Here is a 17,170-nt window from a genome sequence, read left to right as displayed (position 1 = left end):
TTTTTACATTAAGCCAAATATTTGTTGAACATCAATTTATTTATGGAATTGGGTATGCTGATGGTGTCTTGAGGATGAATATCTATGAGACTAAGTGATTTATAAGAGATTCGTATGAATTTTTGTAAATATCAAAAAATTAAAATATTTGAAATTTTAATTTTCATTTTCGAATTTTAAAAATCATGCACTTTATTAAATTTTTCGAAATTAATTTTGAATTTTTCGAAATTTTTCTTCAATTTTTGAATTTTCGCTTCTCAATGTTCAAAATTCGAAATATCGAAAAATTGGTATTCGTGCTCGTTAATGTTCGAATTTTTTTTTGAAATTTTCGAATGTATTCGAAATTTTTCGAAATGTTCGAATTTTGTATACAAGAGTTGTAAAAGATCAAAAAATAACCATTTTTTGAAATTTTCACTATGTTAGAAATTTTGAACAGATTTGTTTTTCTTAATGATCTAATTTTTCTGAAATTTATTCAAATGAATGAAGCTTAGTATAAATGATTTTCGATAATTTTCGAACTGTATTTCACTTTTTTTCGCAGGATGCTTGAACGTTCGAAATTGTTGCTCAAAATGTTCGAAATTTCCAAATAACTTTTTTGATCTTAATATTCGAATTTTTGGACAATTGATTGCTTGTTCTCGAAAAATTCGATAATTTTTCAATTTCCAATTTTTTTTTTGCTATTCAGTATTCGAAATGAATTCTCGTCAATTTTCGATTTTTTCGAAATCGTTGCTCAAAATTTTCGAACTCTCAAACAGTTATCTCTTTAAATTGCAGAAGAAATAAATTAAGTTTCACCAATTAATCAAAAGAAAGCACAAAAAAGGATCATCAAGCTGCACAATTCCTAAACAAAAAACCAATTTCTCCATATTCCAAATCTACCTCAACATCATCCTGTAAATCATCCATAAAATTTGTCAACCCACCCAAGGAGTCAATAATAATTCAGTAAATTTATAGCAATAAATCTCCATGCCCATCACGCATCTCTGTTCACAAATCATTTGAGATAAAAACAACACAAGAAAAAAATATCCTTTTTTTCATCACACAGTCTATCCACACAGTGGTGTACTTTTTTTGGGATCTCACTCATTTTCATGATCAAATATTTATTTAAACTGCATTGTAGGCGTAAATTAGCAACCATAAAATGTGACAAAACAAGCGTAGAAAATACGAAAAAAAGAAGTTAATTGCTTCATAAATAACAACTTCTTTTTTCTGCTTTATTTGCTTAATTCCTATTCAATGGACAATATCTTATATGTAGTTAATGTCTAAGTAATTCATCTGTGCTTACCTCTTCGAAAATATAAGAATCCTTGACGTTGTCTGTGTGCACACAACTCATCTTAGGTTACAGTATCACATTTCACACACATATAAAGTGATAAAACTTCCGTAAACTCCTTAACATCTGGCAAAAAAAAGAGACGAAGTTGAAAGAGCAAAAAAAAAATAAAAATTTGTCATAAGGTAAATTGCCATGTGTATGAACACGATCCATTCGTGGATGCAAGAGAAAACTATTATTCCATAATTTTCGGTCTTTTTTTTGCTAAATACCTTATTAATAAATTGAGAGAATATTGTATACATCAATAATAAAAGGTACACCATGTGGAACAGTAATTTTATGCCTCGTTTTCGGTGCGGCACTTGGTAATAAATGCCAACAATGGTGCCACACACAATAAACATCTCTCTCTTTATGATTTTTTTGTACTGTAAATATATATGAGACGAGTATTAAAAGAGGGATGGGGAATTCCCATTGGGGATATTGATGGAGTTATGGAGGCAATTAGGAGGGTAACTAAGAGAGGTATGTTATGCTTATAACCTTATAACTTATGACTTTCTATTTTACTTACTAAAATCTAATAGTCGAAGTGTTTCGATGCCTGTATTTAATTATTGAGCCATTATCATAGGTTCGAAACTCGATGGCTCGTTGCTAATGAATCTGATGGCTCATGATCCATGAAAAAAGATGGATTGAAAAATTTTTTGAACCCAAAATTTCTGTTTACCATCTAACGGAAGTAGGTTAATTCCAAATTATTGGTAACGTAAGATCTAATTGAGCATGGCTCATATGACAGCGGTCGGTTGTGCAACTAACGTCCGTTTACTTCCGATCGAGATACTTCTACCTCTGAGCAATCGGGGAATAAATTCGACTTCGAAAGGAACACTGGCAAAGTGCGTCTTATAAAGTCAACTTGCCAATGGATATTCACATGCTTGAAAGATTGCCACAGTTTTTACTATTCCATCTACAGTAGCGCTCAAAATTTCTGAATTTCTAACACCTTACGAGCATATGCTCAATTAGTAAATCTGTTTTTACATGAACTTTTAAAAAAAATAACTTTTGTATATAATTAAGTCAAATGAACCGTTAAGAAATTGAGAGTAGCGACCAGATAAGCATCCACATAGGTTTGGTATTGTAAGAGGCTTAATTGAGCATATATCGTGTTGTTAAATTCAAATGGCTCAGTGGTCTAGTGGATATTTTAGCACTCTAAGCTAGTGATATCACACATGAGATTGTTATCAAAAAAGTGGTAATTAGTACAAATTCTTGTAAAAATATTTTTTCTATGACGATTTTTTCTCTATATAAATGTTCTTTAATTTACATTTTGCAGCATGATTGGCAGTAAAAAACAAACGAGATTTCAAACTAAGATAAAATTTGCTCTTATGTAAAAAGTTCTATGCTTTAGTATTAATAAACTTAAACATTCTTTTAGAAACCAGAAAGCTAAAATTTTATTTTTTCTTTGATTAATAGAACTTTATGGTACGGATAAATTGTACAAAGTCAAAGATATCGAAAGGAACACGGAGTAGAAATGTAACAATCCAAAGAATCCTTCTATAAACATTTAGTAAAGACTGTAATTAAGTGCATCAGATATTTGTTAAAAAATGCTTGAATTTGGAGGATCACATGTTTTGGACCATTTCTACATATTTTATGCATGTAAAGTTGTGCTTCACTTTTGAGCGCTAGAAGAACGTTCAAGATACTTAATTATAGTACAAAAGTTCATGTAAAAACCACAGTTTTTACTACTATATTATCACTATCTAAATTAGACGAGTGTGGGATCTTCAAAAAGTCCTGATTACAAAATCATGTCCTCTATCTCTATCTTAGTAAATAAACAGATAAACCATAACAATCTATTCCAGCCAGACAGCAAACAAATCAATCTCGTCATCAAATTTACCATGTTATAAAGTCGTTCCCAAAGTTTTTATTTTTTCGGCACATCACATGCATGCATCCAATATATATATGTGGGATTTCTTCACCTTAATAAATATCCTTAACTTCCATCCGATCCGTTCTTCTTAGGTATTACTCATTATTGTTATTGTATTTGTTTAAAATCCCATGAGCATTAAATTTTCTTTATAATTTTTTCTTATTTCTTCTTTCTTTTCCTTCTTTTTTTTTACTCTCCTCTGTGCCTCTCACATTTCTTGATCTTTTATTCATACACATAATATTATTCGTGTGAAACTGTGAAGGATATAAAGGAAATTAAATAAAAATATAAATTCTTCGAACGGCACTTTTTTTGGGAGGCGATCATGAGAAAATACATAATATTTTGTATAAAATTATGATTTCATCATGATTATGATATATTTAACATACAGTCTATATCAAATACTGACTTTATTGCTTTATGACTTGTTAAATAATAATTAATTATGATGTGTGATCGTTAAGACACAATATCCTTATTAATTCTGAATTCGGATGATTAAAATTGTTTTTGGATCTTCCTTGTTAGAAATAGCACCCGTTTTACTACTGGATAGTTACTGATGAACACCAATTTAGTCAGGATTAAAAAGGATTTGAATAAAAATATTAAGAAATTTACATCTGCCGATCAGTCATCAATGGAATTAAAAAGGAAGTTAAGGAAGTTCCGACAAACATCAAATAAGAGTTAAATGAGGTCAATCACTTGTGCAATCAAGAACAAATCCTCATGCGCTTTCCTTTGATGAGCAGCGGATATTAAAATAAGATGAAAATAAGCTGTTCGATTCTCAAGGAATTAACTTTTTGTAATATTTGAGGTGTATAATTACCATTTTATGTTCCAGGATAAAAATGCTAAAGTAAGAGTTATGTAATGTCCGAGTAGAACAGAAAACAATTAGTCAACCATAAACCTCGAAGTCGACTTGAATTTTGGATGGAGTCGAGTCGCCTTTTCCTTGCAAAATCCGAGTCCGACTCGCTCAAATTGTAAAATTGTTAAAGCAAAACCTAGAGTACAGATCATTTGCTATCCTTGACCTAACTAAGATGTTTCCTAGACTTTACGCTATCGCAGGATTTCTGGCTGTTAATTGCCGATGCAAATATGATACGATCTTTATTGACAGTGTGAATTCTTGGATCTAAAGCATCCATCTCATCAAAACTGAGCTCCTTACTAAAAGATATCACCTTACTAAAAGGTATCTTACCAACTTTTTAAATTTAGTTTGACCGTTATAAAAATCAATGTAAAATTCCTTAAATTGTCACATCTTTGGCTATGACAGAAGATCACATTGACAGTCTTCCTGTTTGTCAAAACCAGTCCATATTCATAATGTTAATTGTCCAATTTTCACAAACTAATCAGTTGGCATGCACAGTTTTTCCATTAATTAACAGGTAAACATTTAAATCTCAAAGTTTTTATAAAAACAAAACAGTAAATCATCGAATTCACTGCAGTGTGTTAATACCTTTGAATCTTTGCCTTTGCACCATTTTAGCTCTAAAACTCTAAATTTTAGGATGAGTGCCAATGTTTATATATCGAAAGTTACGGCTTAATAATGGCTAAATTATCAAAATAACTTACTATTCATGACAGTATACTATGATCAATATAGAAGCAAAAACTGATTCACTGAAATATCACCTCTAATTTACCTTTAAATAATCACAATTTCTGCAAAATTGTGTAATTCACAAAGCACTCTATGAATCAACAAATTATTTTCTATCACATGATCTTATTCCAGAAAGTAGGTTAAACAAATCTTTTTAAAAGTATCCACAGATTTCTCAGAATTTCCACCTCATGCTTAATAATAAACTTTTCATCAAACACTTGCAATTTAAGAGCTCTCAACTGATTGCTGCGATCAGTGATGTTTTGGATTCTAATTCCAAGAAATTAATATTTTTGGTACACAATCCACAAGTTATTCATGTAGATTTTCCAGTTAAATGTTTTTCTCTCAAATCATCCCATAAATATTTATTTGAATCCTATAAATCCATATTTCTATAGAAATTTTTATAATTTCAGTGTCTCCAGTGCATCCAGCCATTATGTAAATTCCAACTAAATTTATCAACTCTATTGTGCAGCCGTGAAAAGGTTTGAAGGGAATTAAGTCCTCTTATTTATTATTATTGATCCTTCTAATTGGTTATCATGATAATTTATTACATCAAACATGTTAACTTCTATTGAAACAGGACCTCGATGCCACGCATATGAAAGTTAGTTCTTTTCAATAATTTATTAGCTTTTTCTGTCGATTTGAGGATCAAGGAAAGAAGAAATAATAATTCCAATTCCAATTTTATTCCTCCTTTTCGGTGATGCTTCAACACATTTTCTCTCTCTTTTTTGTTGTTATTTTATTTTATGTATTTTTGTTACCTATCGATTTCTCTCCATCTCCTGATGGCTGCCGCCGCCACAAAAAAAACAGTTTCAGGCCAAATTCAGTTGACACTGTTAACAAGCCAGAATGAAAATGAAATAAAGTGTGCAGTCAGACCACCCATTTTAATTTATTTAGATGATGATTAATTTGGTGAGAAATTCAGGTGACAATAAATGAAATTGGAATTGGTTTCGAGGATGAATGTGGCGCTTTTTGAAATTTTTGTTTTTAACGAACTTTTGAAATTTGAATTTTCTATTTGAACTGAAATGAAATGAACTGTTTTGAATTACTGAATGAACTTTTCAGTTTTTTGAAATATTTCACATTATTATCCTCAATTAAATTAATTAAACTACGTAATAGCCAGCAAAAATACACCACAATCATCAAGCAATAAGAATAAACACGATTTACGTCCTAGATAAACAAATTTAGCGTCAACAACTTCCAGTTAATTAATCACAATAAAACTAAATATCAACAAAACATCCAGTAAGTCATTGACACCAAAAGTGAGTATAATAACACATTAATTCAGCAGAAAAGGCTCTAAAAAGGCATTCACAGTGTTATAATGCTCACGACACGGACGTCAGAGAAATTCTTGGAAATGCTTCTTTATTTCTTTCAATTTTAATCATCCATCCATTTCGGTTCTATTTTCTCTCTTATTCCTTCTATATTTATATATTATATGTGCGTTCTTTTACGATTATTGAATTTATAAATTCATAAAAAAACTGTTGTGTGTAGTTTAAAAATTAGATCATCATATTTTATATTTCTATTACGGCTGTCGAAAGCCATGAAAAGTTGTTTGAGTAAAAGAAGAAGAGAATTCGAGTGAAGAAAAGAAGCAAAAGTCATATCATGCAAATGAAAGAGCGCTGTCCTGTGTGCTGAAAATGTTTATGCTGAAAAGTTTGTGGCAAACGAATAAAAAAAAAGAGAAGCAAAAAGAAAAATTCTTTGCACAACATCATCTCGCACATACATAGATTTTTCATGGAAATGTACGGAAAGAAAAAAATCGCTTGGCAACTTCCAGCAAAGGAGAAACAACCAGAGTGAGATGGATAGAAAGAGTGAAAAATTTTTGTATCGAGGAGGAGTAGAGGAAAAATATTTTTTTTTGTCGCCGTCTAGCCGTAACGAATTTGGCGCCTATCGTTCTGATTAGATTCTTTATTCTCTCATGTTCTGTTTCTCCTTTCGAGTTAACAGTATTTTGCTTTTTTTGCAACCATATCATATCATAAGGCACGGTGATGGCACTTTATAGCCTCTTTATCTTTGTGATCCCTTTTTATGCCATTTTTCTTACATTTCCGTCCATCAATTTGTGACATTGTCGACATGATTATCATAATAAAAATATACAATGTCTTTCGTCCTTACTCACTAGACTTATTTGATATATGTGCTTGTGATTTTTATTTGTTGCTAACTTTTAGTTCCATTTCCCCATACATCATTCAAATTTGATCATATATATTGTAAGTTATGCTTAATATGTACACTGTGTTGTGTATGCTCAAGGAAGAGAATATACAAAAGAATGAGGAAAATGAACATTCAGAAGTGTAGATAGGCTCACAAAATTTTATGTTGTGGAAGAGGAAACTGTTGAATCTTTGAATGTTAAATTCTTTTATTCTTTCGTTGGAATTATTAACATGCGATGAGCATAGTTTGTATGTAGACATAACGATGATGATATATATCTATGATGAATGGTGAACGCACATTCGAATAATATTTTTATTATTATCCCGGTCAGTGTATTGTGTCTTTGTTTTTGAGAATTTTGGTGACTATTGATACAGTTTTATGAATTCTGGACTTTTGACTCGCGAATGCTAGTTTGACCGCCATCCTTCCTAGCAACTAACCACCGTTTTTTAAGAAGACATAAGGCTTTGTGTATAGATCTTTATCTTCTTTAATCACTGTGCACAAGACGGATTGAGATCTAGGGTTAAAAGCAATAAAATAAACTTTAGCTATTCAGATCTGAAAGATCCTGAGCTTTGGGTTATAAGCGTCTCAAGGCTAATTACACTGTAACAAGTTGTAATTTGGCAATTTATTACACTCAATACTAAACCTACAATTCATAGAAGGATCCGAACCATTCAATTGACGACATTACTGCCTAAAGCCTACAAAGAGGCAGTGAGCCTCGCTTTCAGAGCAAACTATTCGAAAAAGGATACGTAAAAGTTTCCCATTTCAAGCCTCGAATCCATCGCTGAGTTGGTATGCAATGTTAAGTCTCGAAAAACACTATCGAGTCATTTTGACTCACGAAATCTAGGAACATCAAGTCATATATTGATGACACTACTAATGTGAAATAAGTTTTCCAAGAACTCATGACTAAGCAGCACCTTGGCAGCACCTTGAAAATCATCTGCACTCTTTTCTATTCCTGAGTGGACAAATTTCAATTTAACTAATTATTGTCTTGTTTTAAGGAAAACTAAATATCGTCTAGACTCTTGATGCGATTGTCATGCTCTAAAAAAGAGCTACAACTAGTCTAATAAGAACTGATAAGAACCAATCTGAATGATATGTATTTTCCACTAGCTTCATCAATTTGGATCTCATAAGTGATCGATGTCAAACCAGAGTGGACAAAAATACTTACGAATCTGAAATTGACTGCACTTTAGCTTACCATCAACTTGTTAAAACATATTACATTCAGGACACTGGGAAAGCCAATCCTGAATGAAAGACGTTAGAAACAGTCATCAATTGGACTGCACTTGCCATCGTATTTTTGTCCACTCCGGGAAGATTAGCAGTGAAAAATCCAAATCCAACAGAAGCCATCACATCCAAGACAGCACTGAGCTAAAGATTTTAAAAATATTCAAAAGTCTCACAATAGTAACAAGCACATTCAAAGAGATTCAAACATGTGCCAGCTGAGCAATTAAGCCTATTATCCACTAAACCCGTCTCTAAGTCAATCAAACAACCTTCAACACTCCATGTGCATATCGGGCCATGTTATTCACCCAAAAGGGTAATGAATGAATTACCTCATATAATAAAGAATTATTCAAATAAAATTTGAGGGAATACAAAAGAAAATGGGAAGTTTTTGGAAATAAAAAGAAAAATTAAATCATATAAAATTATATCTTTTATGTCCATTTTTAATGAAAATAGATAGAATTAATATATTTTAATTATTAATGTATGTAGCGAAAAACGCTTTAATGCATTTAAAATGGTCATGGTTTCTTTAGTTTAGTTTTTTTAATCCTTCCTTTAAAGAAATATAAAATAGACACTGAAGAAGTTACTTACTCTTTTGTAATGCCTAACAAAAACTAATTAATATTGCTTAATTTACATAAAATTTCAATAATTCAAAATGTATGTAATTAAGTCATAAAATATCTAAAAGGTTTTGCTTGAGAGGAACATATTAATTTGATGGCATGTATAAAGTTTCTCTCTAAGGTGGCGATAACCATCATCAAGTTCATTTATTTTTTTTTTTGATGAATTTTATGGCCACAGTGAGAGAAAAAAATAACTTTTTTTTGTAGTTTTGCACGCGCGCCTTGTAATTGTCATGAAAATAGCGAATGGCAGTGGTAGAATTAACCTTTTTTTTTGTGCTATTCTGTGCTGAATATTTTGGCGATTCATTTCGCAATAGTGATGAGAAACTTTATTTTTTATGGTACCAGAAATGGCTAGCAAATTTCGGTTGTTTCATGAATGGAGAATGAGAGGAAGTTATAAAAAATTGTACAATAATCAGCACAAAAATAAGAAGATGGTATTGTGTGTGAAAAAAGATTGCAATCTATATATTTCTCTTCCCTTGCTATAAATATTCCAACTCTCGTGAGTCTCATTAAAATTCATTGTAATTTATTTCATGCGAAATTCAACTTTTGCGTAACGGTTTTTAGAAATTTGAAGATATTTTTTGATGATTTTAGAGAGGTTTGAGTTTTAGATAAGTTGCAGTGTACGTAGATTATTCAAATTGATTCGAACAGATTTTGATGTTTTGAATAATATGAGTGATCTCCCTATGAAGAAAGGCAGTAAATGAGATAGATTTTTGTCATTGATTGGAAATGTCTACATAATAACATTTAGGTAAAAAATACATATATTTAACAATTTTCAGCAATTTTAAAGTAATTTTAAAGCTACTCCGAGAGACACGACAAAAGAATGCTCCATTAAAGCTCTTTTATCACCACTCAATGTAACGGCTTCAATTGATAACAATAAAAGAGCTTTGTGAGAAGCCTTTAGCAATTTATTCCTTATTTCTTCAAAAGCATTTCATGCCAGTTCGAGATCAATAATTCATGGCGGCCAAGTGGTGTTTGAGCAGAGTGGAATCTAGGGAATCGAGCCATATATAAGAAAATTTGCCAATGTGAGAGTAAGGTCTCTGTTGTCGAGTGGCTAGGCAACAGAACTGATATCTGTATCAATCTTTTGTGAGTACTTAGGTTCGAATGTCACCCGAGATCGATCTATCAATCGTTATACAAAGTGCTGTCAATATGACAAGGATTCGCACAATTCTCGCGATATTACTCAAAATGTCAATTTTAGGCATCCTTTAGACATTGCAACCCTTTAGCTAAATTACCACTTGAATGCGATGTGACCAACATTTGCTACTGTGTGCCACCAATGTGACCAGCTGTCATGGAAAATCGTGTTGTGTAGATCCAGGATGTTCTATGCACTCGTTAATCTAGTATTGTTTTATCAAGTGGTAGCAACATGGAAATCAGAATTTACCAATTGACTTAATTGTACAATCCCACATAGTCTAGGAATGTTTATATCAAACATTACTTTGATTTTCATGACAAAAATAAATGCATTTTTGAAACTTTTTGTAGATGCAAAGTTTCAAATATCAGATTTGCTAGAGTAAGCATTTTTGTTCCCAACATCACAAACTTTTAACAGCTCATCACATACACAACTTGAAAAAAGTTGTTTTCTACATCAAATACAAATTTCTTACATAAACATCCAACAACGTTCGAACCCTGCCAGCCAAAAAGTCAAATATTTGTTTTCATCAACAACAGTGCAAATTTTAAGTTTTAAAATTCTCAATTTATAAATTAATCTTCCATTCAACAGCACAAATTTAACATGATTAATGCAATTGTTGTTTTTAATAATTACGGAAAGCCAAGACTAACAAAATTTTATCAGTATTTCGTAAGTAAATCGTAATTTTTTTCGAAAGTAGAGCAAAGAAGAAACTTTAATCATCAAAAAAAAAATTAATTATTCCAGACGAATGAGGAACAGCAACAAATCATCAATGAGACCTTTCACCTTGTAGCCAAACGTGACGATCAAACATGTAATTTTCTAGAACTTCCATCGACATCTTTGCTGTGCACAAAAACGACTGAAAATTGCAAGCTCATATATAGACATTATGCCACATTATATTTTGTATTTTGCGTTGATGCTGCTGAAAGTGAATTAGGAATATTAGACTTAATACAAGTTTTTGTCGAATCATTAGATCGCTCATTTTCAAATGTCTGTGAATTAGACTTAATATTTAATAGTGATAGCATTCACTGGCTGTTAGATGAAATTGTTCAGAGTGGTATGGTCCTTGAGACAAACATCAATAATATTATAATGAAATTCGAGGAACAGAATAAGATTGCTAAAGTTGAGACATCGCCAGCAAGTGCGAAAGCCAATTCAGCCGTTTCGGCTATTAAGAACATCAATCTACCTCAGCTGAAGGAGAAAGTCAGAGATTTGCCTAATTCATTTAAAGACTTGAAATTTTGATTGTGTCAAATTTTATTAATATAATAATGATTGATGAGCTCTATATTATTCATGTTGCATGTTGCATTTATTGAATTTTTAATGTTAAAAATATTCTTATTTTCTAAAACAAATCAAACAATTGTCATGTGATTCATATTAAAAACGATTATTCGCTTCTACTCGCCTCATTGAATCTGAATTTTTAATGTGTTTTTCTTAAATTTATTAGTTTCTTAATAGTAAATGCCCGAGTTGATAACTTGGCATAATATCCTGTTAATAACTAGACTCTGGTCTGTTTAGTAATCCAGTCGACTATGATCGAGATAACTAGTTGTCCATTTGATAATTAGGTCGACCAATGACATTTTATTCGGTGTGTTCCATGAAGTTTGTCATTAGTTGACCTTAGGTCTGGTTATTAATTAGATATTATGTCAAGTTGTCCTTTCGGGAAGAGGTCAATGCCAAATTAAGTTCACCACAGTTCGCTAAGAGCCGATTAAAAGTTGTATGAAATGTTATACTTCACAAGCGTCTGCAGAAAGAAATTCTACGCAAATTTCAATCGGTTTTTAGCTAACTGGATCGAACTCAAGTCGACTTCGGCCTCTGAAGAAAAGTTCGTTTTCAGGTAATGAAGAATAAAAGAATGCTCCCGATCGGCACAAATTATTCATGGCAGCTAATTGGTTCAACTGAGACTTCCAAGTAGTAATTTTCATGTTAACTGTCATAAAAATTTCAACTTGGATTTGGCTGTAATGAACAATTTTGGTCGATCGAGCCACACGGTGATAAAACTTTAGTTTTTGGTATTTAGTAATTCTAGAAAATTGAAATAGACTATGATCTAGTAGCAATCCCGAGCGAAACAAATGAAGAAGGGTCCGGCATGGAGCTTTATAGAGCGTCTATATGACTGACAATACATGACTGGATTCTATTTGTTGTTAATTAGAAAGGTTAAGCGGAACCTTGTTGATTTGTGTCGCTCGCGAATCAAATTAATGCAGAGGAATTTTCATCATTAACTCTACACTTCGAAGTCGAATTGAATTTTGAATAATTCAACTTAATTTGAATTATTATAAATCCTTCCATCCAAACTCTACCTTAAATCTATATCAAGCTATGCTCAATTTAATTAAAAATAATATGTTTCAATAATTAATCGTCGAGATAAAACATAAAATCCATCAAAGTAGTCGCAAGATTAGCGTCTTAGTTTATTGACATATTGATCTACAGCTCTACTTAAAGCCGCATCCATCATTGCCATTTTATATCCAATCTTTGCAGTTACTTCTATGGAGTTCATTTCCCATCTCGACAATAAACATCAGTTCCAATTCATTTGTTCATCCCAAAAGATTTTATCTCCTGGAAGTTCAAATCGAACTACTGATGGATAGTCCTTAAATGTTATTGTCAATGGCTTGTTAGATACCAAAATTTCATCAAAAGCTCTCATGATTGACAAGAAGTTGTTATTAGAGACATCAATTGTCAGGTATTTAAGATTTTCACATTTACTTATGGTACTGACTGTCAATTGAGTTATATCGTCAGCATTTCCAATTGTTAATTTCTCTATGCTTTTTGAATGACGAGTAACAAAATTATGAAATCCAGGACTATTCTGAGAAAAAGTTTGAACAGAGAATTTCTTGAGCATTGGAAATAGAACATCCGTAGCTGCATTGTCAAAATTGAATATTTTTAATGATTGCAAGTTTCGCTTTAAAGTTGCATATTCAAGAATTCCAATAGATTTACATAGACATGATTTGATGCACAAATGCTTCATATTCGGAAACATGTCAACAATATGCTTATTATCATCTAAAGATTGAAAAATGTCACTAAAGCTAAATATTTCAATTGAATTTGAATGACTTGATGGAAGGATTTCAATTCGTCTTGAAGTGCGTCTAAAGACTGTGTCTATTTCCAATTCCTTCAAATTTGAAACATGTTTCTTGACATATTTCAAAATTTCTTTAATTTCTCTTATTGTTTGATTAAATCCATACATTTGAATCTTTAAACAATTCAGTGAATGCTTATTTGGTTCCAACAACTTAATGAATGCTTTATGAGAGCTAAAATGAGCATTTGTAAAGTATATAAAGCTTTTTAATTTGAATTCATATTTCAACTTATGAAAATATCTAAAAAAGTCAAATGAATCACATACGGTCAAAGACAGATCTTCCAGTTCCTTTTGCTTACTTAGAAATTCACAGACATTAATCTTACTTTTATCAGTAGAATCATATTTCCATATCATATTTAGAGCTTTTAATGTTGAGCACTCAAATATTGGAATTAGATCTGAATTGCAATGCAGTTCATTGAGACTTAATTGAACAGGCTTAAACTCCAATTTATCCGAAATGTTAATATCTTCTATAAACTCGATGTCACCAATATGCAAAAGCTTCAGATTTGGCGCAAAATGTAAGAGTTCCACAAAATCGGACAGATTTAAGTCAACTTCACATCGACTTAAGTCAATTTTAAGCGAATGAAGATTTGAAAAATGACAAAAAACTTCCGAAGACATTCGATGATCGTCCAAAATTACAACATGTTTAGGTTTTCTCCGCATTTTCGCGATACTGTTGCCTTCACAAGGTCTCATCACCACTTGATTGATTTCTAAGAATCTTTTGTTTGTGCTGATTAATTCATCCCATCTGAAATGATTTTGAAGATGAAATTTAGATGAAAATTCAATGAAAACTTGATCAATTTACCTTTTGCAGACTAATCTACAATTCTTCAGCATCCGAAGACCTAGAAATTCAAATACTTTAACCAAAATCTCGTCTAAGGTTAGGACGTTCATGCTCGGTTCTATCAAAGCTTGGCTTTCCATTTTCAAATATTGCACTTTTGAAGAAATTTCAGAATTTTCTCAAGATTTTCTTAAAGTTTAAATGATTAGATGCTCACTTTAGAGAGTTTATCCTTAAACTGAGGTGAAAACAGTTTATGAGTCCTATTGTATGTTACCTGAAAGCAATTAAAGTTTCTGAAACATTAAAATCCTACCTGTAACTTTATTTACATCTGTAAGAAAGATAGGAAAGTATTCTTGCTGAAATATGAATATTCTGGAAAATTGGAATTCCCCAAGGATTCCCCAAATTCATAGCTGAAAATCAAATCAAATGTTTTATTGAATCGAGTCAAATTCTATCAAATTTTTCGAATTTTCATGGAAATTCCGACTCGACTCCATATTGAATTTGAGTCGACTTTGACCTCTACCTAAGTTTAAACAATTTAAAGCTTCGCCATTTCTTTTTTTTCTACAACTTTATTTACAAATTTAAAATTAAACAATAAATCATAATTATCAATTTTCAAGATATTTGCTTGATTGATCCATTTTAAAGATCTGCACTAATTTTATCCACAACCTCAAATTTCCTCATTCAATTCAATTCAATCCATTTCTATTTGTTCATCCCAGAAAATCTTATCTTCCGGTAGCTTAAATATCACTGTTGATGGATAGCATTTAAATATAACTGTCAATGGCTTGTCATATAGCACAATCTCGTACATGGTTTGCATGATTAATGACAGATTGTTACCATAAACATCAACTGTAAGAGTTTTGAGGTTCTCACATTTATTAATTGCATTGACAGCGTGCAGACATATGTTAGTGGCATCTCCAATAGTTATTCTCTCAAGAGTTTTTGAATTACGAGAAATGAAGGAACAAAAAGCTTGAATGCTTTGGGAAAATGTGTGTACGGAAAATTCTTTGAGATTTGCAAATTTTACAGCCGAGACAACGCAGTCAAAATTAAAAACTTTAAGTGATTCCAACTTTGGATTAAATGCTGCATAATCAAGAAGTTCTACAAGTTTACAGATGCATGATTTGATAGACAAATGCTTCATATTTGGCAACATGTCAATAAGTTGCTTAGTATCATCCACAGCATAAAAAATGTCATTAAATCCAAATCTTTCGATAGATTTTCCAGCAAAAGTCGATAACTGCAGTGGAAGAACTTCGATTTTTCTTTTAATTCCTTTAAATACTGTGTCTATTTCAAATTCCTTTAGATTTGATAAATTTCTCATGACATATTTAAGAATTTCTTCAATTTGAGTTTTGGATTGCTCGAATGAAAAAATTTGAACCTTTAAAGACTCTAGTGAATGCTTATGTGGTTCCAAGAACTTATTGAATGCTATATGATCCTTAAAATTGACATTTGAAAAGAATGTAAAGCTTTTTAACTTTTGTTTAGTTTTCAATTTTTTAAAATGTTCAAAAAAGTCATTTGGTTGATTTAAAGTAAGATCTTCCAATTCATTTTGTTTACTTATGAATTTACAGACATTTTTCTTCTTCTGCTTGGACAAACTGTAATGCCATCTTACATTCAAAATTTTCAACGTTGTGCAATCGAAAATATCAACTAGTTCCGAATTACATTGCAGTTCAGTAAGATTTATCTTTACTTTCTGGAAGTTCTTAATGTTTTGAATCTCTTCATTAAAAATGATGTCACTAACATGCAAAATCTTCAAATGTGGAACAGAATGAATGATTTTTGCGAAATATGGTGGATCTAAGTATGCTTTGCATGGTCTTAAGTCGATTTTTAGTGAATGTATATCATGAAGATATTCGTAGATCTCCAGACGAAATCCTTGATCATCCAACATGACAACATCTTTAGGCATATTCCGGATTACTGAAAATTTATGAAAATCTTTTTTTGATCTAAAGACAATTTGATGATTTTTCCATAAGTTCTTGTTGTTGACAATTAGCTGGTCCCATCTGTAATGTAAATATGAATATTAATACAATGAAAATAGGAACTTTTAATAAATTTTTGAGTATGTTCAATCATATTGATTTGAGAAAGAAATGAGCATTTTTAGACTCGGATTCAAATCCTTCATATTCTCTACATTATGTGCCTTCCAAGCCAATATTTTAAGAATTCTAAGAATAATTTCCTTACCTTTTGCAGACCAATCTACTGCTCTTAAGCATTTGTGGACTCAGATGTCTAAATACTTCAATTAAAATCTCGTCGAAGAAATATTCCATATTTAATTGTGAAGAACCAAAGCTTTTCATGTTTGAATCCTTAATGATATCCTTGCTTTCTTTTTAAATTTAACCTTATGATGCTAACTCTGGAATAGCTGAATATTGAATATTGAGAATATTGTCTTTTGTACTAATTTTTGTATAAGAGTTGAATATTTGATATTGAGAATTTTGTCTTTCAAATAAGAAACTTTGGTGTCTTCCACTACCTTACAGGTAAGAGATCTTCACAAACTATTTATACTATTAATAACAAATAGAATCTTAAATTTTGTTGAACTCTTGCTTCTTTCCAGTCCGATTCTCTCATTAGATCTCTTAGCTTGAATTTAAGGGAGATGGCTTGCTTGGTCAACACACTCTGTATTAATCAGTACCTGGTTCAACTACCTGGTTCGACCGGAGTTTAGCTAAACAAAAAAACAATAAACTCCACTGTAAGAGAAACAATCGTTGATTCTAATTCGACTCAAATTTTATGTAAAATCATATCTTTTAAGGAAAGATTGAGTCGTTCTC

General features: G+C 31.2%; 2 protein-coding genes across 2 annotated transcripts; one reads left to right on the top strand and one right to left on the bottom strand.

Annotated features, from left to right (window-relative positions):
- Positions 1-10,793: 10,793 nt before the first annotated feature.
- LOC139092728 (AP-3 complex subunit sigma-2-like) lies at positions 10,794-11,752 on the top strand. Its single transcript, XM_070643252.1, has 2 exons — positions 10,794-10,974; positions 11,053-11,752. Exons 1-2 carry the CDS (start codon positions 10,906-10,908, stop codon positions 11,569-11,571), a joined length of 588 nt encoding a protein of 195 aa, XP_070499353.1. The 5' UTR covers positions 10,794-10,905; the 3' UTR covers positions 11,572-11,752.
- A 3,156-nt stretch (positions 11,753-14,908) lies between these two features.
- On the bottom strand, positions 14,909-17,170 carry LOC139092740 (uncharacterized). Its single transcript, XM_070643269.1, has 2 exons — positions 16,560-17,170; positions 14,909-16,372 (listed from the first exon to the last, which is right to left on the bottom strand). Exons 1-2 carry the CDS (start codon positions 16,676-16,678, stop codon positions 15,010-15,012), a joined length of 1,482 nt encoding a protein of 493 aa, XP_070499370.1. The 5' UTR covers positions 16,679-17,170; the 3' UTR covers positions 14,909-15,009.

The sequence above is a fragment of the Chironomus tepperi genome, unplaced genomic scaffold, assembly GCF_022539635.2.
Source record: "Chironomus tepperi strain 1889 unplaced genomic scaffold, CSIRO-AGI_Ctep_v1 contig_309, whole genome shotgun sequence".
Lineage (NCBI taxonomy): Eukaryota > Metazoa > Arthropoda > Insecta > Diptera > Chironomidae > Chironomus > Chironomus tepperi.
Note: the sequence above shows the minus strand (reverse complement) of the source record. Positions and strands in the feature narration are given on the sequence as shown.

Excerpts from the sequence above, each read along its gene's own strand:
- LOC139092728 (XM_070643252.1), top strand. The coding sequence starts at position 10,906 with ATGATTAATGCAATTGTTGTTTTTAATAATTACGGAAAGCCAAGACTA. Across the intron at positions 10,975-11,052 it reads CAAAATTTTATCAGTATTTC|ACGAATGAGGAACAGCAACA; the intron begins GTAAGTAAATCG and ends TAATTATTCCAG.
- LOC139092740 (XM_070643269.1), bottom strand. The coding sequence starts at position 16,678 with ATGAAAAGCTTTGGTTCTTCACAATTAAATATGGAATATTTCTTCGAC. Across the intron at positions 16,373-16,559 it reads AGTAGATTGGTCTGCAAAAG|ATGGGACCAGCTAATTGTCA; the intron begins GTAAGGAAATTA and ends TTTACATTACAG.